Here is a 26,371-nt window from a genome sequence, read left to right as displayed (position 1 = left end):
TCGGCAAACAAATTTTTAGATCACATGTTCATTATGTATGTCTCAAAATGGTCATTGACGTTGTCGTTGCGACTTAATAGTTGTTGCAGCGTCTTTGCATGTTTGGCATTCGTTCTATGACTATAGCGTTAAGGAAAATTTCAACTTGGGGAGTGAATATTGCGAGATAAAGAAGTGCGGGGTTTGGTTCGTAGACAAGGAAGATGTAGAGAGGTTTAATGCAGGAACTATTCAAAGTAAGAAAAAGAGTCAACGCTTTGATCATGAATATTGTTCTGAACCAAGTGGAAGCGGAAGTGATCAATTTGGTCCCTCTGGCTTTCATGATGAATCACATCCTACCATTTATTCATAGAAATTCAGGGTTATGTGATGTCCCTACTCCAGTGGATTACGATTGCAAACAAACATGTGGAGTTTAGTTGGTGTGAATGGTGAAGATGCATAGCAACTGGATGCTAAAGACACTAACATAATATCCTAAAGATTACTTTGCAGAAAATCAATCATATTCTATGACTGCTAAGGTAAATCAATTTAAAATCAAAAATTTATTTTTACAAGTTAGTATTCTTCATTTTTGAGGTATTATAATTTTATGAATTTGTATGCTAAGTTTGCAAATTATAGGATAATTTCAAAATAAAAGCTCATTTTATTTCATTTGAAATGATACTGGAAAAAGATAATGTTTATTTGTATTTTCTTTTGGCCTGAATGAATGGTGTGGTATTCTCTCTTTCTCTTGTCTTTTTCCTGATCCTGGCATTGGAATACCTATTTGGGCGATATCACAGATTCGCTGTGCTTATTAATATCATTATCATCAACAAGCACCCAAGAATGACATGTGGGTCAGCTTGGAGCTATTTTCTTTCTAATTTTGTTCCTTCAACAGGGTTGTGCAACTAATCTCCTATTTGGAACCTTATGGGAAGTTAATTAGCCAAAGTTAAAATATTATGAAAAATAATTAGATGAGAGGAAATTTAAGTCTCAGTTTTTTTTTTTTTTTTTTGGTTTTTCTTTTTCCCCCCTCTCTGCCAGCTTGTGGAGCCCTTCATAGCTGGACAATGTTAGCCAATATAATAAAAGCCCAAATAAGAATACCAATAAGTAGATGAGAGGCAAAGCCCAATAGAAGAGCACATGCGCCTCAACCTAATACTAACTCCAGGAATTATCCAGAAGAACCCATGTGATAATTACTTATGTGTAATTCTTATCTATATCTCCCTATGCAACTTCCAGGAAGCTTCTTTTTATATGTTTTATGGTAAGATTGCTAGGGCTGTAATATAAATATAATAAATAGTGAGGATAGGAATTCTCTTTTTCAAGGTTTAGACAAGTACTTTGATATTCACATACACACGCAAATGGGCATTGACTGTTGACTTATTGTTATAAGTTAGTCCTGGTCAATATTTTTTGGATCTACTTTATAAAATTTTCACCATATTTAGCTCTGTATCTACACTATTCTTCACTAAGTAAACTTTAATTTGTAAACATGGCTTCTTCTTCTTCTTCTTCTCCTCTTTTTCTGCCAATTTCTCCTCAACAAAAGCATGAGGTTCAAAAAAAATATAATGTGTTTCTCAGTTTCAGAGGTGAAGACACCCGCAATAAATTTTTCAGCCATCTTGATTCTGCTTTATCTGCAAAGTACATCTCAACTTTCATGGATGATCATGAACTTCAGGTCGGTGATGAAATTTCACCCACACTTGGCCAAGCTATCCAGAATTCCAAAATCTTGGTTATCATTTTCTCTGAAAATTATGCTTCATCGACATGGTGTTTGAATGAGCTGGTGGAAATTCTTGAATGCAAGAAAAGAAATGAGCAGAGTGTTGTCATTCCAATCTTTTATGAGATAGACCCATCGGACGTGCGAAAACAGAAGGGGAGTTATAAACTTGCAATTGTTGAACTTGAAGAACGTTTTAAAGATGGAATGGAGAAGGTGCATCAATGGAGGGTTGCACTGACAGAAGCGTCTAATCTAAGTGGATTGAATTCGACGACTTTCAGGTAATTAATTTATTATTATCAATAAGTAGTGCAAAATGGGATCCGCCTGATAATAAGGCACAACATATATATATATATATACAGTCCATCTATGGTGCGGACGGTCCTCATGCGGATCACAGTATTGGTGACGGTTTTTCATAGTATTGGTGACGATTTTCTAAAAAACTGTCATTAATACTATGAAAAACCGTTACTAATACTGCGATTCTCATGCGGACTGTCCTCACCGTAGAATTTCCATATATATATATGTCCTTTGTCTATACTATACATGGGGAGCGTCGATGAGTTTTGGTCTTTTTCACCATTCAACGTGGTTAAAAACGACTGCACCTTGTGCGTTTTGCATTTTGTTTTGTTTTGGATTTTTTTTAAATTTATTCACTTTGAGAATGTTGTCGTTTATAATTGAAATACCTAAATCTATCCTTTTTTGTCATTTTCCTTTTAAGATAGTTTGCCAAGGATATAATGATAATTTGCTAAATCAGATACAGATTCCTAATATGGTTTTGATTGTCATTGGTACTTTAACTGTGCGATAACTTCCTTTTTTACCGTTGACTTGTGATGCTAGATATGACCTCTCAGTAGCATCTATTACACGAACAACAACTAAAAAGTTTTTTTTTTTTTAAATAGGAACTAATAAGTTATAATTTTTTTTAATCTAAATTTTGATATTATAATATATTTTCATTACTTTCTAATAAAATTAATATTTCAATATCATTATTCCTAATTTTGATTTTATTCCTCTATAGTATTAGCAATTGATTTTAAAAATTAATTGGAATGCAATGTGGGTCAATAAATAAATATTTTAAAATCAAAATTTTGATTAATAACTCAATATAAAATTTTTAAAGTAATTATTTTTATTAGATGTATATGTGTTAATGGAAGTTTTAAAAGAATTATGATATATTATTTTATATTATTTGTTGAAAATTATATTGATTAATTAACACTAATAAATAAAATGTATGTGGCTTTAATTTTTTTTTTTTAAGATTACAAATAATATCAAACCCTTTTAACTTGTGGATCAAATGTTTTAATATCTATATAAAGTAACTGTTTTTGGAGATGTATAGATAGACACATATATACAAGACTAACACTATTACACATCAACACACGTGCAAAGTGTCACGGTCTTACATTTTAAACAGCGGAAATAGACCATCTGAGTTCATCTGCGGTGTTAAGACTCTCTAGTCAAGGCTAGCTTTTTTACTATCTGAGTTCATATATCGACCCATCTGATACCAATCGCACACCCCTGAGGTTCACTAACGAGAACTACTCTCACGAATCACGCACATAGGCGACTATGATCGCTTCCCGGCATCAAAGCTATTAGCCAAGATGCTCGTCCCATCTATAGGTTCTTATAGTCATCAAGGCTCATGTCGTTTAACAAGCTAGCCCGATGGCCTCACGCCCACTCGGTAGCCTATAGCTCCATCTTGTGCCAAGATCTAGCCAGTAATCCAGCTTTCCATTCGGCCCTTGGTCCATGCACATCCCCAATAACATATAACCCTGAGGCATGCACGCCAGCATCGTGCCAACATACCACCTAAGATCGCAATACAAGATCAAAAGCCCACATACAAATACCACCCGACGGCACAGTGTTGCCCCGTCCGTGACTACTTAGTTTCTGACCCTCTTGAGCGAGGCAGAACCTGAGCCTCTGCTCAATGGCACATTTGCCACAACCTTGTAACAAAGGCCTATTTGTGTCTTTGGCATAGCTGATAGTAAACAACATAGCGAATGCTACACTCAGCCTTTGGCACAGGTGGCACTTAATGCCCGCCCCATAGTTTGCCATCGCCCATGGGAGGCTCGCTTAGCCTAAGCTCGAAGCTGGAGCCAGGGGCCGTGGAGAGCCAGACATGGACCACCTCCCCCCCCCTAAAGAGCTTATTTAGCCATTTCCTTTCTGGCAGTTGTAAATATCACTTTGTGCGATGAATCATAATGGGGTTTTCTCTAGTAAACCTTCATATCTTGGCCCGCCATTTGACATGCACTATCCTAGTTCTTAAAAGATTTCTACGGTCCGGGATTGAAGATCCTAACTTTCAAATATTTACGAAATACCACTAAGCCATTCCAAAGGTGCGGACTGTCACACAAAGCAAATGGGCCAAAACCAAGTATATATATATATATATTGAAAAATAAAATGAGAAAATTTTATTAAATTAAAGGTAAATTTTTATTTACATGTCTTCAGATTTATCATAATGTCACCTAGATATATGCTTTTGAAAAATTATGATTTTTAAAATGACTCAGTTTAAAAATATCAGAAGTGGCTCAATTTTTATTAGTTAATTTTAACAATTAAATGTAATAATTGAATTTTTAAAATGTTATTTTATCATAAAATATTAATTTTTAATTTTTTAATTTTTAGTTGTTAAAATTAACTAGTAAAACTGATGAAAAAGATAAATTAGTCACTTTTGATATTTTTAAAAAAAAAAAAGCATAAATGAAGATTTTTTAAAAAAATTTGAAGTGTAAAGAATATTAGGTATAAATCAACACCAGCATAACACATATATTATCACGAATAATGTCAGAGAGCTATGGATGTCCTTAAACCAGACTTAAAAATTATTATATATGCAACCTAGAATTTTTTTTATTTTTTATTTTTATTTTTTATAGACTTGGACTATTAGTAAAACTACCAATAATATTTAAAATATATTGTAATTCTTGTTTTTAAAAAATCACTTTTTTAAAGGCAACTTTCATTTAGATCCATTAGGTTTCTTTTCTTAATTATACTTAGATTCTATACTTTTAAAACATTATTACTAATCTCTATTTAATTTTTTATATTTATCAAAACAAACCTAACTTCTTAATGAGAAGATAGTTCTTTTGTGTTTTTGTGTGTGCGTGTGTTTTTGTTTGTTAACAAAAATCAATATTGTATGATTAAATAACATTGTAAAAATATTATTTTGGCGTTTAACTATTAAAATTAACTAGTAAAAAATAATTAATAAACAGGTTTTGATAAAAATAGAAATTAGGTATTGGAGGTTAGCGACAATTTTTCAAAAAATATCAATTCTAACGTAATTAAAACTAAACCAAAAAAGTCTAAATGGAATTTGATACTCTTTTAAATGTTTAAAAGAGCTCCTAATATTCTTATGTTTTAACTTTTCCATTTCTTGCAAAACAATGGAATGTGCCATCATGAACTATATTTTTGACATAATTATTCCTTTGGTATAGTTTATTTAAGTAGAATTTTTATCTGTAGAGCCTTTCATGACTATATCTTTTTATTATACATCAACTATTTTTTAATATAAGTAATGTTGGTTATTACTTATATGTGTACAATATTTATTTTTATTAAACATCAAATATTTTTTTATATAAGTAATGTTATTTAATAACCATAAAACGTTTACAAAGATTAATGTGGCAAATATTATTGCTTATAAATTATATTATTTTAATTTTATTACTTAGATTTTAGCTTATGTATAGTTCTTTAAATATATATATATATATATAAAATGTTTAGGATTTAAAGGAAAATATGGTGAGGAGTGCTTTTATTGAAAAACAAAAAAATCTTTTTTTGTTAATTATGGTAAGTGAGAAAGTTTTTGCAAAAGATAAGAGCAAAGCTTTTTTAAGAAGCTTAAAATTTGGTGCAGTATCTGATCTGAGAAAATATTTGAAATTTGAATTTTTGATCAAGTTTGATCAAAGTTGATCAAATGGGTTCTACAGTTAATTTTTTAATATGAGAGTAATTTTGTATTGACCAAGTTACTGTGGCGAGATACCTATCGATACGAGTTCGTAGACTAGCAATAATTAAAATCTGAGCTAAGATTGGAAAATTATGATTAAAACAAAATGCAATTCGGACTACTCGGTAAGTCCAAGTTGATTTTTTATCTATATGGATGTTGATGTTGATTTATATACCATATGATAATGTTTGTCGATATGAGTCTGTAAATTGGTGGCATGTTTAATTTGAATTTATGGTTGAAAAGTTATGGGTCTGTAAAATTGTATCTATTTTTTCAGGGATTAATTTTACTAGATAATAAAACATTTGAAAAAGTCTTTCATTTGTACTACATGTCACCACTTGGAAGATGCTATTTGTCATGTTTGAATAGATGCCATGTGTCACGATGAAAGAGGGTCACAAATTATTTTTGAATAAAAAACTTATTTTTTCTTTTGTATTTCTTTTTCTGTCTTTTTCCTCCCCTTTCTCTCCTCCCATAAGGGTAGAAAATAGCTCCTCTCTCTCTCTCTCTCTCTCTCTCTCTCTTCTCCGTTGAATGGCTGTTGGCCATACTTTGGCTGTCGGATGGCAACATACATTGGGAAGTGTGGTCACCCACGACTGAGGGACCTCCACTATCCAATTTTGACCATTTGGTCAGCGAATGCATCCAGATCGATGGTCTAGCACCGACGACCAGTGTTTCTCTTGTTGGTTGATTTTTTGGAGGCCTCTGGTGTAACACCCAGTCCCAAACCACATCGGAATTCATGCATGTTGACCGAGATTGACCGTTGACCGAGCGGGTCAAAAGTTGACTTTTTGTTCCAGTTGAAATTTCGAGTTGACCAGGGTATCGTGGCGAAGGGCATGATGCCCCGAGTTCGTAGACTAGTAGCAGGTCAAAAACGGAGCTACGGTTTGAAAGTTATGGGCAAAACAAGCAGAGGTGCAAACTGTCCAGAAGGTGCCGGGAGTTGACTTTTTGTCATTGTATAATTTTGCTTTGACTTTTGTATGGATGTAAAGTACTCGTCGATACGAGTTCATAGACTAGCGGCACGCTTTAATCGGACATCTGGTTAAAAAGTTATGGACGTTTGAAGTTTGCCGGATACCATAATATTTTATTATATCTGGCTTAAGTGCACAGTAACGCCATGTGTCGGCACCTGATTGGTCCACATGGGTGAATAGTATCACCCACGGTGGCTTTTATTTGACAAAAATCTTGGGGACGAGAGAGAAAGAAAGAGAGGGGAGAGAGAGAGAGAGATAGAGAGACGATCGGCCGCCAAAATTGACAAGTTTTCCGGCCGATTCTTGCTACATGCACCGGCCAGACGGAAGCCTCTCCCCATTTCCGGCCAAACCCCAAAATTTCATGACCGTCGGCCGCCGGACGTGCCCAGATCGAGCCGGCGAAGCTCAACGGTGATTTTCCCCTCCACCGCCGGCCACCGCCGTTTGACCCCGCCAGCCACCCCTCACCACCTCCTCATTTTCGGCCAGCCCACCAAATTTCACGGCCACCGGACCTCCGACGCACCATGATCGGAGCGTTTTCCGGCGAGGCACCGAAAACCTTCAAACCCTGATTTCTTCGCCGTCCGGCCTCCATTTGCCTCACCGCCGGTCCCGTTGGAACCCTCTCCCCTTGATCTACAAAACTGCCAAAAATCTTAGCCAACGGCCACCGCACGCACTTCCACCGGCGACGGTTGCCGGTGACCGCGGCGGCTCGCCGGAAGTCACTGTTCCGGCGAGTACCCAGTTGCACCGCCGGTCCCTCTTCACTGATTCTGACCCCCTGAATCCAAATCCGGGGTCCTTTTCTGCCAATTCGCAACGGATTGAGAGGATCGAAGAGTTGAATCCCGAAAGCTTTCCGGTGAGATTCCGGCCACCACGGGCCCGATCTCCGGGCAGTGAGACCGGATTTGTAATCCTCGTCGCTCAAGCTTCGATTCGGTATATTGCTCATCAACTTTAGTTGTTGTTTGGTGTTCGCTCTTCGGGTACCCATTTGGGAGTTACCCGATTAAAATATTAATATTTGTAGTTTGGTGTATTGTGGATGTTTTAGGTGCATGTGCGAGTAGTGGAGTCGATCCTGCGGAGGATCTTGATTGAGATACGTGCTTAAGGTGAGTGACCCACCTTCAAATTAATTTCGGGAATTAAATTTGTGAATATTTGGTGTGAATTGAATATTTGAAATTTATATTCTATGTGTCAAATATTTAATTAATTATTGTGGAAATTATTGGTGGATTTATTTTGATTAAAGAAAATATGCACTATGTAAATTTATGCCATGTGAAAATTATTTTATGGTATTGAGAATTTTGGAATTCAATTATATATGAAATTCTTGTGGTTTTAACATTATTTGGGGCATGATTTGATTTTCAAATATCTTAAGGAAAATATTTGTTTATGTTGGTGACTTCAATTTTTATAAGTATGCCCATGGAATATTATGTGATTCAATTTATTATATTTCAAAAAAATATTTATGCTATTGGAGGAATTTGAATATTTAAATTGGTGGATTTGGGAGTTGGTGGATTTGAAAATCATGGAATTTATAATGTTGATTATAAAGAAATTGTGGAGAATTTACGGGTTTAATTGGATGGAATAAACCCGGTATATTTATGGAAAATTTGAAATTTTGAGATGTATTGATTTATGATTTTTAGATGCACCATACACGTAGTGGTGTTCTGTTTATATGTGATATAGTTAGTGTGCACACGGATGTGATTAGCCCGCAGGTGGGTGTGAGTAGCGCGCAGGTGATTTTATGGGGTTGTCCTGTGTTTGCCATCGGATGAGGGTAGGCCGCCCCTCTATGGCCGGGACACCTGTTTGCAGTGGCGCAGTGGGACGCCACGCGACCGTATGCTGGTTTCTCTCTATAAGCTCCTGTCTGGCGGTACCTTGGGATGCTGGGTACTGTTGGCGCCACTGGTATATAGTGGGTGCATCAAGTGATTTTCAGAACTGGGATTTTAAAATAAATATTTTGAAATTGTATTGGAATTAAGAATATAATTAATACTGTTTTTGGTATTTATTTGAATAGGGACTTTAAATTGGTTTAATTTTTCCCTTTACTTAATTATTCATAAATTAATTTCTTTTAATTATAAATTTTGGATGCTTGACTTATTATATTTTATTGGATATTTAGTTGAATAAATTGATGCATTGGTTTTCGGGGATTACGAGTAAAGGGTTTTGTGAAAATGTTTTAAAAGGGGAACTTTTCCAACCGAGAGAATTGTAAGGGTTTTGAGAGAAATTATTACTTTCAATTAATTATTATTTATCTACTTAATTATCGTGGTATTATAATTGTATAGTAGATAGGGTCACTCACTGAGATGATTAGCATCTCATATTTTTAAATTCCGTTCCTTTAGGTACCAGGTTTGTCGGTATTCATCCGGAGCGGACTTGATCTTCATCACTGTCTTAGTTCGAGAAGTACCCTATTCTTCATTTATTGAAATTGTAATATTTCTTTCATCCATGTTGTATTCTATACTTAGTAGTACTTCATAATGCTCTGTATACTGCATTGGACACTTGTGTATTAATTATGCACTGGATTACTGTTGTTAATTTGAAGTGCTGTAAATTTGTGGAATCAACTTGTAGTAATGTGGGAGGAATAAGGGGATGAATATAGAAGTGTGTTTTCAGTGCAGAAAATTTTTGGTTAGTCCTACCCTTAGGGGAGGTGCTGCCGGATTTTCCATTGGAAGGTTCGGTGGTATTTCCTTGGGATCAGGGCTTGTCTAGGGTTCCGGGGAGGAATTCTGGACGGGTCCTGACATCTGGCCATAAGATTGGTTCCTTACTCAGTTGATATTTCTCTTGTTGGCTAGTTTTCTGGTGGTCTCCAACCATAAGATCAGTCTTTCCCCCTAGTTTTTGAACCTGTATTATTAAAAATGGCCTCCATTCATTCAAATTCCAAATTGTTTGTAAGATACATTGGAAGGAAGTTTGGTTGAAACAGTTCGATTATTTTCTGGCCAACATTAGCAGTGTTGAGCTCAGCAGAGGTCAGTGGCGTGTTCTTCATCTCATTAGTTTTCTATTGGTACTTTGTCTGTGAATTATGGTGGTATATTTGAAAAGTTGCTATTTTTGAATAAATTTTGTATTTAATGTGATAATTATATCAAATTGTATATGTATGTATATGTTTATGTATAGATATGTGCATGTATATTTGCAAATGCATATTTTTGTATATATATATATATACATGCATAAATATATATGTGCACTCCTTTGATATGTGAATAGATGCATATATATATATATATATATAAAGGGGGTTATAATTCGGATATCCAGATGGGTAGAAAAAGGGATTAAAACATGCCTTTTTTTTGTTTTTTGGCCATTGGATGGGTATGGGACAGTCAAGATTAGAAAAAAAATTTTTACCTACCATTTCCATCCTCTTCCACCCCATTTGACCCCATCTGCCACCTTCTTCTCTTCCATTTTTGGAAGCCATCAGCCATTATGAGCCCAATCGGCCATACCCATATATCTATGTTTACTAATTTTGAAAATTTTTTGATACCCACTTTGCTAAAATGCGTAATGTACTCTAAACCGAACCACTAAGCAACAAATAAGTTTCAAATTTAAAATAAGCAAAAGAAACCCATCGAAGGTAGATACCTGTTTGTGAAGAACATTCCAGCACAGTACTTGCCTACGCATAGCAAAAGAGTCCACTTCCTTGTTATAATATTCATCGTGGCTATCTCTCCTACCCCCATCCTCTGCTCTTCACAGACATTTTTTGCTCTTTCTATTCTTCCACTAAGCTAATTCCCATAAAAATAATTGGTAAAAAAGAAAAAGGAAAAAGGAAAATCCAAGAAGAAAAACTAAATGAGAGCCTAAATCTAAGAAACCCAGAAACAGATTTGAAATCTAGATACAAAGGTCTAATTTTTTGGCTATGTGTGCAATAGTCTCTTTTCCCTCTTGGAGAGGCAAGAGAGAGGTAGCATAGAAGATGACCACCTAACCACTCTTTTACAATAATTCCTAGTTAAGGAACTGCTCCTTCTGTAAAACATTTCTCACAATGTCCCACACTCACTCAATAGCACCAACTAACAGTTTCATTTCTTCTCTCATGATCATGGTGTCAGTTATGGGTTTTGGTTCGCTTTCAATTGGTCATTTTAGCCAACACCCATTTCGCTTCACAACCATTATTAAAGTTCATAACTATTACTCATCCAAAATAAAATTGAGAATTTATATACTTATGATAAATATAAAATATTATAAGCTATTAGAAAAATATCATAATTATAAGTTGTAAATATAAATTTTCAGAATTTGCAACCTTTTTCTTTTTTTTTTTTTTAATACAATTGAATCTATAGCCTGATTGGATATGTGGGTATGTCTAGTTGGGCTCACAGTAGCCGATGACTGTCGAAATGGGAGAGAAGATGGTGGCAGGTGGTGTCGAATGGGGTGGCAGAGGAAGGAAATGGGAGGGAAAAAAATTTTCTAATCTTGACCGAAAAAGAGGTGGTGTCGAATGTGGTGGAAGAGGGGTGGGTGAAGAGGAAATGGAAGGTAAAAAAATTTTCTAATCTTGGCCGTCCATACCCATCCAACGGCCACTAAAAAAAAAGCATGTTTTTAATCCTTTTTCTACTCATCTAGACATCTGGATTATAGCCTTTATATATATATAAATATTTAAGAGGAAATTTTACAGTGTAGATGGTCTGCATGTTAATCTCAATATTGACAATGGTTTTTGAAAAACACCATCCTCAATATTCTTCTTTATGTGATAGTATTGATGATGGTTTCTTAAAAAATCATCGTTAATATTGAGGTCCACATGATAAAAAAGTAAAGATGTCTGCACCATAAACGAACTCTATATTTGAGTATATAAATATTTATATGTATAAATATGGAGTTCTTCTATGGTACGGATGTCTACACATTTTTATTATCCAAACTTCAGTATTAACGATAGCTTTTGAAGAAATCGTTGTTAATATTATCATACAAAGATGAGTATAGATGATGGTTTTTTAAAAATCGTTGTCAATACTTAGGTTTGCATCATAACACGGTGTGAACTATCTGCACCATAGAATTTCCTTATATACATGAACACCTATGTATGTGTGTGAATATATGTGATTACGTCTCTGTATATATGAGTGTATATGAACATACATTATTTATACATATATATATATATTTGTATAAATATGTATATGAGCATGTATATTCTTATTAAAAAGATTACGTTTATATGTATATAACTATATAGATATGTGTACAAATATATATAAATGTATGTAGATGGATACATATGCTTGTATAGATATAGTTGTGTATATATATATATTTGTGTTATTGGAAATTTTGAAAAAATATTATGTATGTTTTAAAATTGAAGAAAATTGTTATTTAATTTGATTGTGTAGAATTTATGTGATTTAAATATATTTGTTGCATAGAATTATGTTTATGGTTATAAAGAAATTATTATGCCAAATTATGGTGAGATTTATTGGTATATCCTCTTATTAAATTTATTATACAAAATAAAATATATTTGTGTGTGTTTATTTTTGTGTGAAATTTCATGTGATTTAATATGATTTTTCATAAATTAATTTTAAAAATTTAAAAAAGATATTCATTTTTAATATATAAAAATATATTTGTGTATTTGAATAATGGTGAAATTGAAATTGTTGTAGAAGTAATTAATTTTATAAAATTGTTGCATTTATGCAGTTGTTTAAAAGGAAATATGGAAATGTATAGATTTAGTGAAATGTATAAATTTGGTCGTATTTTATCAAATTTTGATATTTATGATATTATACAATTTTATAATTTTTAGATGTACTGGTATTCTGTATTGTATTTATGGTTTAGCGCATAGTATGTGTGATCACCTTGTGCGAGCCATGGATATGAGGGTTGGTAAATATATTTGCACAGCTAGCATCAGCGGCCCTCCTCTTTAATTGCAGGATGATTGGTTGTTATATTATGGTTATCTTATGAGAGCTATGGACCCGAGGGCTGGTAAATATTTCGCACAGTAAGGATCAGTTGCCTTCTTCTTAACAAGTATATCACACAGCCTCCTTCGTTGACAAGTATTTCACACATCAAGTAGCAGTCGCCCCTTCCTTGACCGCAAGATGATTAGTTATTATATATAACTAGTTATTATATTATGGTCATCCTGTAGGAGTCATGGACTTGGGAATTGACAAGTACTTCGTATAATGAGCATCAATCATCTCCTTTCTTGACCGCAAGATAATTTGTTATTATATTACGGTCATCCTATAGGAGCCATGGACCAAAAGATTGGTAACTACTTTGCAAAATGAGTATCAGCTGCCATTTTCTTTAGCCGAGAGATAACTGGTTATTATATGGATTAGCGCACAAGTTATATATATAGTCATCCTTTGTGAGCTATGGTAAGAGAGAATATGCAAATATATTTGCGTAGCGAGCATCAATCATCTTCCTCTTCGATCGTAGGATGATTGATTATTATGGATTATCGTGCATGCATATATGGCTATCATTTGGGAATTATGAGCTTGAGAATTGACAAGTATATTTGCCTAGTGAGCATCAACCATTTTCTCCTTAGTCGAAGGACGACTGGTTTAGCCATAGTAAATTATTAGCAATCAGCACCATGGGATGCTAAGGTGACTAATCGCAGGCTTTTCTGTTTAACCTCCCTGTCAGAATAGTCATTGGGATGTCCAGTACTATTTGACACCATTGCTATATTTTATGGTACATCACGTGTATTTTCATGTATACATATATGTCCTTATGTATCACATCGTATGGGATAATGACTCGATTCAGCCCATGAATAACTTCGTCTTGTGACTCTATTGCCTACGAGATCAGTAGATTGGATGACCATTATAGACAACCATCCCAGACTGTATTAGTAGTGGTATAATTGCGATAGATGATATCAAGAGACTGTATATTAGCATGTTATATGGTATATCGAGCATATCTCTGTTGCAAATCTAAATGTACGAATCACGTAAAATATTTATAAATTTTAAAATTTTATTCTATTATAATTTATTTTATTTTAACTATTTATGATTATAATTCTCTATTAATATCATTATTTGTTGTTAAAATTATTATTATTACTACTTGTTATCATTTTTTTTTATTATCATTTGCTATTATTATTATTTGTCATTGCTTAAATGTTAATTATTACCGTAGTTATAATTATTATTTATTATTATTATTGTTATTATTGTTTAGTTATAAATTTGTTACTGTTATTATTATCATAACTCATATCAATTGCATACTTATCGTATACATCTCATCAAGCAAATATGATAGCCTTTGAATACATATGATAGCCTTTGGACAAGTATGATAGTCCTCAGATAAGTTCTACTAATATTATTACCATTATTATTATTATTATTATTATTATTATTATTATTATTATTATTATTACTGTTATTGTAGTTGTTGTTTTATTACCATTCTATCTACATTTATGCACTTGGTGTATTTATAAAATAGTATAGAAGTATAGGATTGTATTAAGTAGGTGATGTGAGTGGACATGAATCCTAAAGGTATTTGTTTTTATTAATTTTATTTGCAGCAATTGTATTCTTATGCTTTATTACTGAAGTACTATACTTTATGGAAATATTTTGTAGTAAGGTGGTAAGAATAAGGTAGTGTGATAGCGGAGTGTTTTTTGTGCAGGAAATTTTTGGGGCACGCTTAATCCTTAGGGATAATGTTATTGAATTTTCTGTAGGACGGTTTAGTAGAGTTTCCTAGTCGCAGTTAATTTAGGTTCTGATAAGGAATTTTGGATGAGTTCTGACAGTTGGCTTTTCTAAAATTGTTTAAAAATTCTACTTTTTGTGTCAATAAGTAATTGATAACTGTAGTCAAATGCTTATCTTTTTTTTTTTTTTTTTTTGGGGGAAAAATTACTTTTGACTCTCAAGTAGAACTTTTTGAATAACAAAGCTATACCAAACATAAAGCTGAATTCATAGCATTCTTGTGTTTAAGTTCCCTTTACCAAAAAAAATATGAAAAGCACTATCATTAGGTATATTTTGCCACATGATTGATTCAAAAGATTAATTTATAAATTCCATATTAAAACAATAAGACAGTGAACTAATATAATAATAATAAAAAATCGTCAATAAATAATATTATTTTTATTTTTAATTGGTAACAACCTCAATAAATATAGGATTTAAAAATTGAATATGGTGAACAGCGTAGTAAAATTTAAACATTTTGCTTTTATATTAAGACTTGGTGAGTACTATTTTTCTTACAACTGTAATGCTTCATTTTTCTAGGGGTGAGAGTGAGTTAGTTCAAGAAATCGTCAAAAATATTTTGGAAAGATTGTTGCAATATCAATCATCAGATGAGCATTATTTCAAAGGGCTCATTGGAATCAAAGAAAATATAAAGAAAATTGAAAGGATATTATCCATTGACTCAAAAGATGTTCGAATTATAGGTATCTGGGGCATGGCAGGTATTGGAAAGACTACCCTTGCCAAAGTTGTATTTCAAAAATTATCAAATTCTCAATTATTTGAAGGTTGCTATTTCCTTGAAGATGTTAGAGAAAAAATTAAAGTACCTGGAGGATTAGATCATCTGAGAAAGAATCTTATATGTTGTTTATTGAATGACAAAACTATTCAAAAGATGGATACCCCACTTGAAGCTTTACCTTCTATTATTTTTCAGAGACTTCGACGTAAAAAGGTACTTATTGTTTTGGATGATGTGGATAGCTCAATCCAATTAAATGTTTTAGTTGAAGGATGTTGTGAACTTGCTCCTGGATGTAGAATCATTGTTACAACTAGAGATAAGCAAGTGCTTAGGATAGCAGCCGATAGTATTTACCAGGTTAAGAGCTTAAATGTCATTGAATCTCTTGAGCTCTTCCGATTGCATGCATTTCGTGAAAACTCTCCAACCATTGATGATGAAATGGTTTTAGAGGTAATAAGATATGCTGATGGGAACCCACTAGCTTTTAAGGTCTTGGGCTCTTTCCTTTGCTGTAGAAGTCAAATAGATTGGGAAAGTGCACTGAAGAAGCTAAAAAGGGTTCAAGATTCGGAAATTGAAAAAGTGTTGAAAGTTAGTTACAACGGGTTAGATAAAGGGACCAAGGAAATATTTCTTGACACTGCTTGCTTATTTAATTCCTTTTTTACAAGAGGCCATGTAGAAAGAATATTAGGTGGCGGTAATTCCACTGTGGAAATAGAACTATGGATGCATGATTTGCTATGGATGCTATGGATGCATGATTTGCTACGCCAAATGGGTCCGGCAATTGTATGTGATGAAGATAAAGAACCTGGTAATCACAGTAGGTTGTGCAATGCTGTGGAAGTTTGTGATGTATTGGAAAATTGTACAGTAAGTATAAATGAATTATTGATTTCTTATAAAAGTGATAGAATTTCTTCTTCCAAAACCATTTCAAACAAACAAAATTAGGTCCATATAAACCAACAAGTTCTTAACAAATTTCCCTTAATTTTATCCTATTTATTATAACATTGATGTGCATCTTAAATGCCAGGGAACCGCAGCAGTTGAAGTCATATCATTGGACATGTCTGAAATTAAAAAAAATGTTATAATGGGTCATGGAGCCTTCTCAAATATGCGCAACCTACGAATTCTCAAAGTTTCTTATGGTCATGATGATACTACCAAAAATGAGTGGATCCACAAGTTAAAACTGTCCATTCCTCAATGTAACACCCCGTCCCAAACCACATCGGAATTCGTATACGTTGACCGAGGTCGACCATTGACCGAGTGGGTCAAAAGTTTACTTTTTGTTCCAGTTGAAATTTCTAGTTGACCATGGTACCGTGGCGAAGTGCATGATGCCCCGAGTTCGTAGACTAGTAGCACGTCCAAAACGAAGCTACGGTTTGAGAGTTATGGGCAAAACAAATCGAGGTGCAAATTGTCCAAGAGGTGTTGGGAGTTGACTTTTTATCGTTGTATAATTTTTTTTTGATTTTTGTATGGTTGTAAAGTACTCTTCGATACGAGTTCATAGACTAGCGGCATGCTTAAATTGGACATCTGGTTAAAAAGTTATGGACGTGTGAAGTTCGCCGGATACCATAATATTTTATTATATCTAGCTTAAGTGCACAGTAATGCCACGTGTTGGCACCTGATTGGTCCACGTGGGTGAACAGTCTCACCCACGGTGGCTTTTATTTGGCAAAAACGATGGGGAGGAGAGAGAAAGAGAGAGAGGAGAGAGAGAGAGGAGAGAGAGAAACGACCGGCCGCCGGAGTTGTCAAATTTTCTGACTGATTCTTGCTACAGGCGCTGGCCAAAAGGGAGTGCCTCCTCATTCCCGGTCGAACCCCAAAATTTCACGGCCAACCGACCGACAACGAGCCCGGATCAAGGCTTTTTCCGGCAGTGGCGCTGAATCCTTCTACCGCCGAGATCTCCACATTCCCGCCTCTGTTCTTGTCATCGCTGGTACCGTTGGAACCCTCTCCCTTCAAGCTACAAAACCTCCAAAAATCACGGCCATCGATCGCCGCATGCGCCGCCAGCTGCTACGGTTGCCGGTGACCGTGACGGCTTGCCGGAGAACTCCCTGTTCCGGTGAGTACCCAGTCCCGTCTCCTGTCCCTCTCCACTAATTCCGACCTCCTAAATCCAAATCTGGCGTCCTTTTCCTCCAACTGGCGATGGTTTGGAAGAATTGAAGAGTTGAATCCCAAAAGTTTTCCGGCAAGATTCCGGCCACCTCGGGTCCGATCTCCGGGAAGTAAGACCGGATCCGTGATCCTCGTCACTCAAGCTTCGATTCGGTATATTACTCGTCAATTTTAGATGTCGTTTGCATTCGCTCCCCGGGTACCCATTTGGGAGTTACCCGATTAAAATATTAATATATTTGGTTGGTGTACTGTGGATGTTTTAGGTGCACGTGTGTGGGTAGTGGAGTTGATCATATGAAGGATCTTGGCTGATATACGTGCTTAAGGTGAGTGACCCACCTTTAAAAATATTTTGGGGTAATTAATTATATTTAATTGGTATTTAATTGATATCTGGAATTATGCTCATGTGGTGGAATTTAAATATAATTTTGAAAAAAATATTATTTTATATATAAATATTTACCCATTGATGCTAAACGGAATTTTGGGTTATTAAGAAATTCTCGATTATTATTTTATTGTGATTTAATTATATTTATTACACATGAGCAAGATATTTTCATTAATGAATTGTGTTTGGATTTTTATATTATTTTTGGGCATAATTGGTTTAAATATTTTAAGGACAATATTTGTTTAATTGGTGGTTTAAATTTTATAATTATGCCCGTGGAATATTATTTGTTGGACCTCGTGTTATGAGAAAAATTATTTTTATATTGTTATCGATGGTTTCGTACCGGGTATGTTAAAGAAAAATATGTGGGATGGTAAATTTGAAAACTGGTATATTTTCCACGGTAGTTTTTGGAAAATCGGTACGGTAATAATTAATTTAATAATTATTTTAGACGCACTCATAGAGTATTGGTGTTCCGGTGTATATGTGGTTAGCGCGCAAGTTATTATGTCTCCCGTGAGTTGCCATTGGACCGAGGGCAGGCAAATTTGATATTGGCCACAACCGCCCCCCTCCTTGGCCGGGATGACGGTTTCAGCAGCGGTACTATCAGGACGCTGAAGTGCCGTATGCAAGTTTCTCTCTTAATCTCCCGCCAGTCGGTGCTCGGGACGTTGGGTGTCGGAGGGCATAACTGGTATATGGTGTGGTGTGTCAAGTATAAATTTTTGGATGGAAATTTCAAACCCCAAAGTGTTCAAAATTATTTATCATATTTTATTACATTTTATTTATATTTGGGGTATTTATTTATTGTTTATTAAATTATCTGATCCCTTGGTTTTCGGAAAATACGAATATCGGGTTTTGTGAAAATGTTTTAAAAAGGGAACATTTCCAACGGAGTGAATAGTGAGGGTTTTGAGAGAAATTATTACTTTCAATTGTTTATTATTTATTTATCTATTTAATTGTCGGTATTAAATTAAATTCTCTTATTTGTTATATTATTAATATTCAAAGTGTTCAGTAGATAGGGTCACTCACTGAGATGATTAGCATCTCACGTTTTTAAGTTCCGTTCCCTTAGGTGCAAGGGGTGGTGACGTTCTTTCGGAGCGAACTAAATCTTCATTGTTGTCTTAGTTCGAGAAGTACCTTTGTATTCGTTCATTTCAATTGTAATATTTCTTTTATCCTTGTTGTATTCTCTGCTTAATAGTACTTCACGAAGCTCTGTATACTTTTCTGGACACTTATGTATTATTTATGCACTAGATTACTGTTATTCCTGTGAAGTGCTGTAAAATTGTGGAATCAATTTGTAGTATTGTGGGAGGAATAAGGGGATGAATATAGAAGTGTATTTTCAGTGCAGGAAATTTGTGGTAAGTCCAACCCTTAGGGAAGGTTCTGCCAGACTTTCCATTGGAGGGTCCGGTAGGGTTTCCCTAGGATCAGGGCTTGTCTAGGGTTCCGGTGAGGAGTTTTGGACGGGTCCTGACACTCAAGCTTTTCACTCTTATCTTTCTTCTAAGTTACGGTTTTTACAATGGGACTCATACCCATCAAAATCGTTGCCGTCAAAATTTATTCCTGAGAATCTTGTTGAACTTGTACTTCATGGCAGCCATGTTGAAAAGCTTTGGAATAGTCGCAAAGTTATGGTATGCTTAATTTAGTTATATTGATTAAGATGTTAAAGTGCATGCATATATGAAGTAATAATTAACCCCCTTTTCTCCTTTGTTTTACAGTCTCTTCCGGTGTTAAAAAGGATGGATCTTAGTTATTCTGAGTTCCTTACTCAACTACTAGATTTGACACAGGCTCCTAATCTGGAAAGGATAAATCTTGAAGGCTGTACAAGCTTGGTTCAAGTTTGTTCATGTCTTCAAAATCTTGACAAGCTTACTTATCTAAATTTGAATGGCTGCTTCAAACTCAGAGATGTTCAAGAGAACAGAAGGATTATCTAAAAGTTGGATCCAAAATTTTACGAGCAATTTATGTCTCTACTCATCTCAGGCTCACATTTCTCAAAAGTTTGCACCCAATTTAAGATATTTAGGTTTGAATGAGACGGCAATAGAAACTGTGCCCCCATCAATTGGGTCGGGTCTTGTTAAATTAGATTTGAAGTTTTGTAAAAGACTTAAAAGTCTTCCAACAAGCATTTGTCATTTGAAATCTGTTGAATCATTACGTCTATGTGGTTGTAAGAAACTGAAAGGGTTTCCAGAAATCTTGGAGCCTATGGTACGGTTAATAACACTTTATCTAAGTCTGAGTGGGATTAGAGAGTTGCCAGAGTCGATTGAAAATCTAGTTTCCCTTGAAGTTGTACTTATGGATGAATGCAAGGACCTTGAGTTTCTTTCCAATGGTCTATGTAAATTAAGGAACCTTAGGCTGATATCGCTCTTCGACTGTTCAAAAATTGAAAAATTGCCTCCCATTCCACCATCTTTGAACACCTTGTGCGTGGATTATTGTCAGAGATTGAAATCTTTGCCAGAGGTTCCATCTCAATATTTAAGTGTGTCTGCATGTCACTGCACATCACTGGAGAACATTTCTAATATTAGGAGTGTTTCACCATTCCTGGAAGCGGATCCCCTTGCAAAAAAACCACGTTCATGTCCTGATTACTTTGAATTTTACGGTTGTGGAAAATTGAATCAGAACACACGCAACATGCTTGCTGATGAGGCATTAATTCATATTCTTCATCGTTTGCACTTTGGATCAACTGTATGTATGTCTATTTCTCTTCCTTTGGTGACATGGTTTATAATTTTTGAGAAAGTTGATTAATTTCCCGTTCATGAAACAGGCCCTAGTTGCTAGATCAGTGTATTTTTTCTATCCGGGAGATGAAATTCCAGAGTTGTTCAACCATCAAACTTGTGGGACTTCAATCGATAATATTGTTCTTCCTCCAAATCGGAATTATGACAACTTCTTGGCTTTCGCTTGCTGCATTGTTCTTCATCAGAATATAAATTGCAAATGTATATCACTTGAATTTCATTGGAAATCCAATTCCAAAACCTTCTGTTGTTTTAGTGAGTATGGTTTTTTTAGGTTCCAACATCTTGAGCATAGGAAGGTCAGTTCAGATCACGTGCTCATGTGGTATGAAACAAAACCGAGGCTAGAAGAAATGTTTGGAATAACTTGGCCACCTAGTTGTTGGACTGAGGTCTCTCTCCGTATCCGGTTTAAATACCTTGGTTATAGAGGACACGAACCTGCCAAGATTAAGAAGTTTGGGGTTCGGTTTCTATACATTTGAGACTTAGAGACGTTATATGCAAAAACTTAGACGCCTCATTGAAGGTTGTGAATCAAGTGGAAGTGAAGCTATTGATTCTCTTGAGGAAGAAGACGATGATGAACCACATTTTAAGAAACTCAACGTTATGGGACTGTTTATAAGGTGAATCGCACGTACATTTTTCTTTTTTTTTTGGCAAGTTAATTTGTATTTGTAGGAGTTAATATACTCTCTTTTGCAACTTGCATTTTGCAGAATTTTGGTTGTATTTATATATAAAGTAACAAGTTTACAAATTGCAAGGTAATCGCTAGAGGAAAATTTTTTCTTTTGTTCAAAATGAATTAATTGAGGATTTTTCATGTACGGGAAGAGAGAGGGGGGGGGGGTTGTTGGTGGAGACAGAAGAGAGAGAGAGGGAAAGAGAGAGTTTTAGGTACTTTTCGGGGTGGTTTCTACGAAAACTCATGGTCTATGTGGGTTTGTTCTGTGAAGAAGAAGACAGAGAGGGATTGTGTTTGTAATCTGGAACTGATCTTGTAATAGCTTGTTTTCATAGTGGAATTTTGCCACATTATCAGAACTGGATGTGAGTTCTCATCTTGAGAGCTGAACCAGTATAAAAATCTGTGCCTTTATTTTAGCTTATGTTCTGACATTTTGTTTGTTGAGATCTGCTGGTATATTAGTTTCTCATCTAGTTTTGCAGTATCTATACATACGAAACAAGGTAGATTTTCGTATTTGCTGCCGCAGTATATATTGATGAATATTGTTTATCACCATTTGGCATGTTCTTTATTTTCAGACCTTGAAGATTATGTATGTGAGCTCTGCAGACACTACGGCACGTAGCTTCAAATGAATGGTTCTGGCATTAGTCTATAAAATACATGAAGTGGGAAGTCTTGACATGTTCTTGATTTTAATTACAATATTGCATGCTTGCTTTAACTTTAAGCAGTGTATCTGTCCGTAGTCACTAATATGTACGAACACTCTCAAGTATTTTCTCTATAAAGTTTGTACTGATTTAAACTAATATGCTTTGACCGTGAATTGAATCTAAGAAACGACATTTTTGTATATATAGTGTGAAATTGGATAGGTGGGCTTGAGAATTGTCCTAGGCTTTTAAACTTCCATTGATTTTCTTTTTGTTCTTACATATACTTGAATTACTCAGTTAATCTGAAGATTATGAAACCAGTTAACTTTTATTGAGAAGCTGTTTGCTCTGACCTATGAGGAAGAAGAAAATCCTTGGACTAATTCGAAGACTATCAAGCATATTTTTTATAGCTTAGGTAAATCAATTTAAACAGTTTCTTTTCTTTGCAAATTAATTTGATTAATTTATATCGTTCTATCATTATCTGCAAAAGTCCATGAGCTGAGCAGTGCATCTGTCATTAGTCAGAAATAGTTTTAATTTATTTTTTATTCTTTTTTATTTTACTTTATGTATTTCTGGTCCTTTTTTTAAAATTTTTTTTATAGCATCTATCCTTTTCAATTATAAAGTTTTTACAATTTTTTATTTTTATTTTTGATAAGAAAGTTTTTGCATTTTGATGGCTGATTATTCTTTTCGGAACTTTTGGTTTTTAAATTTCAATCTTTTGTACACTTAGGAATATTCTGTTTCTTAAAGAGCGTTGAGTGACGCGTCAATACTTATATATGCACGAGTTTTTTGTTCTTTCTTTTTTTTTTTTTGAATATCTATATATATATATATGCTTGAGTTAAAAATGTATTATCTGATCTTCTTATAGATAATCTAGTGATCCTGCTTAATGAGACAAGTTATATAAAGTTAAAATCTTTGGTTTTTGCATGAAAATGACGTGTTAAAATGTGTTTCTGCAAAGGTTTCTAACTCTTAATTAATTGATAGTTCTTCAGCTAGATGTGTCTGATTTTTAAATTGATTAATTTAAACTCTAGCCTTCAATCGTCATCATTTTAAAAAGCAATGTAAATTAAAAAGAAACAGCCTAGTAATTTCATTTCATGGTTTACCAATGTCAGATCACGCATCATATGACTCAAAAAAAAAAATAATAAATAAAAAAATGAAAAAAAGCAACGAGAAAGGACGTTATAACCCTCCAACTACCAAATTTATAATTGAGGTAGATAAACACAAGCTATATTAAATAAAAATACAAAAATAAAAACACCCACAACCTACAACAAAATTATTAACTGAAAAAAAAAAAATATATATATATATATATATCTTGCTAACGACCCACAACCTACAACAAAATTATTAACTGAAAAAAAAAAAAATATATATATATATATATATCTTGCTAACGACCCACAATCTACAACAAAATTATTAGTTGAAAATATATATATATATATATATATATATCTTGCTAACATTATAAACATTAGGCTAAAGGCCATCTGGTGGGATGCTATTATGTGGTGGGACCATCCATGATTTCCATGTGGTGGGAACATCCAATAATAACGGAAAACTCGAATCACAATTTTCAAGTTTCACCATATTCTACCACCCTCAATGGTATATAACAAAACTAATGCATATATAATTACTGAAAACGAATATATATATATATATATATATTTATTTTTACCGAAGAATTGACATGAATATGACAGATGACTTAGGGAAGGGCAACTTGTACATAAAGAAAAAAAAAAAAATGTCTGTCTTGTGTGTTAATACATTTTCTTTATATATATATATATATATATTTCTTTTTTTTCTTTTTCCAAATCAAAACAAGGTAACTAAAGTCATCTTAATGATAGCTAGGTATTGTTAATTGTCTTTTTTGTTAGCTAGCTTACATAGTTTGATTCTTTTTTTTTTTTTTTCCAGAGTTTTTATACTTTTTGAGATTAGTGATCATTTCGTTTGGTAAATCAAAAACTTGTTGCGTAACTAATTAATCTTGTCTTTGAAACCTTATGAAGACTTAAAATTAACCAAATTAAGAAGCTTATGAAAATGATGAGGTGAAAGGAAAAATTAAGTTTGAGGAGCCTTTAGTAGACTTTTCATCCCAAAAAAAAAAAGGAGCCGATAGACGGAGGGCATTGACCACTGACTCATTGTTATATGTTTTTGTTCAACAAGTTTTATATAGTCATGTTATCAATATTGATCATTCCTTATCTACCATTCTTCACTAAGGAAGCTTTAATTTGCAGATATCTTTTGTTTTATCACTCTCTGAACTTGGTTTTCTTCGTTGTGATCCTTTGATCATGAAAAACGCACAAAACCAATACAGAAAAATAAAGAGAGGTAAAAGCACAAAAATTGATAAGAAAAATTGTATTATTTACTATGAAATTTATACATAAAAAAACTTCTCTAAAACTCTCTCTTAAGGTCTCCAAAAACTGCGTTGTCTGTAACGTGTGTTATGTGATACAAGACTGAATTTAAACATCTATTTATAATGCTTTCTAGGGTTGAAAACCCTAATCGGCCAGCCTTTTTAAGCATTTCAAAAAACTTGATGGTCACCCCCCATCTAAACCAAATTTGTCTATACACAGCTTCAACTTTTTTGGCATGACGACTTTCGTAAACATATCTGCTGGATTCTCCTTTGTATGAATCTTCACAAATCTAAATAATTTATGCTCAGTCACATCGTGTATCCAATGATAGCGGATATCAATATGCTTTGTTCGAAAATGATACATTGAATTCTTGCTCAAATCCATAGCACTCTAGTTGTCACAATGTATCTTATAGTCATTCTACTTGATGCCCAGTTTATGGAGTAAACGCTTTAACTACATCATGTCCTTACGGGCTTCCGCTGTAGCAGTGTACTCTGCTTCTGTCATGGATAAAGCTACAGACTTTTGCAATATTGACTGCCGTGACATAGCTCCTCCAGTAAAAGTGTAAATATAACATGAAGTAGATTTTCTAGGATTACCTCTCCCACAACATAAGCATACTTTGGATACCCTTAAGATACCTGAGAATTCACTTGACTGCTTCCTAGTGTTCCTTTCTAGGATTTGAAAGAAATCGGCTCACGGTACCAATTGCATGAGCAATGTCTACTCTGGTAGACACCATTGCATACATCAGACTTCTCACCTTTGAAGAATAAGGCTATGAAGCCATCTCCTTTATCTTTACTTTAGATAAAGGGTATGATCTCTTACTCAACTTAAAATGGTTTGCTAATGGAATGCTAACTGATTTGGCCTTATTCACGCCGAATCTCTTTATTACTCTTTCGATGTACTTCTCCTGAGATAGCCATAACGTGTGATTCTTCCTATCTCAGACTATTTGCATTCCTAAAATCTGTTGAGCTGGTCCCAAGTCCTTCATATCAAATGACTTGGAAAGTTCCTTCTTTAGTTGACTAATTTTCATTTCATCTTATCCAACGATCAACATGTCATCAACATATAGCAAAAGTGCAATTAAGTTTCCATTTGGAAATCTCTGAATATGAACACACTGATCTGCATCGGTCTTCTTATATAAAAGGGTCAAACTTTTTGTAACACTGTCGAGATGCTTACTTTAGGCAACACAAGCTTTTATTTTGCTTGCAAATGATGTTCTCTTTGCCTGAAACCTCAAAACCTTCTTGTTGTTCCATAAAAATCTCCTTATGTAGATCACCATGAAGGAATGCTATTTTTAAATCCATCTACTCAAACTCTAGATCTAGATAGGTTATTAAACCAACAATAACTCGTATCGAAGTCATTTTCTCCACTAGTGAGAAAATCTCATCAAATCAATTCCTTTCTTCTGAAGGAAACCTTTGACGACCAATCGGGCTTTGTGCTTCACCACACATCCATTGCCATCTTTCTTGAGCTTGAACACCCATTTATTCCTTAGTGCCTTCTTTTCCTTTGAAAGCTCAACCAATTTATAAGTATGGTTCTTCTGCCAAGATTCCATCTCATCTTGCATTGCATGCACCCATTTTTCTCTGTCTTGATGGGGATTAGCTTCCTGAAAACTCTCTGGTTCTCCCTCTTTAGTAAGCAGAAT

The 26,371-nt window shown here is 34.2% G+C and overlaps 1 protein-coding gene across 1 annotated transcript; it reads left to right on the top strand.

Annotated features, from left to right (window-relative positions):
* Positions 1 to 1,513: 1,513 nt before the first annotated feature.
* On the top strand, positions 1,514 to 25,252 carry LOC132804070 (disease resistance protein RPV1-like). Its single transcript, XM_060817974.1, has 9 exons — positions 1,514 to 2,037; positions 15,283 to 16,372; positions 16,539 to 16,693; positions 19,693 to 19,729; positions 19,820 to 19,942; positions 20,091 to 20,816; positions 20,899 to 21,174; positions 21,368 to 21,504; positions 25,114 to 25,252. Exons 1-9 carry the CDS (start codon positions 1,514 to 1,516, stop codon positions 25,250 to 25,252), a joined length of 3,207 nt encoding a protein of 1,068 aa, XP_060673957.1.
* Positions 25,253 to 26,371: the final 1,119 nt, after the last annotated feature.

The sequence above is a fragment of the Ziziphus jujuba genome, chromosome 6, assembly GCF_031755915.1.
Source record: "Ziziphus jujuba cultivar Dongzao chromosome 6, ASM3175591v1".
NCBI lineage: Eukaryota > Viridiplantae > Streptophyta > Magnoliopsida > Rosales > Rhamnaceae > Ziziphus > Ziziphus jujuba.
The sequence above is the reverse complement of the archived record's forward strand: the minus strand, read 5'-3'. Positions and strand labels throughout refer to the sequence as shown.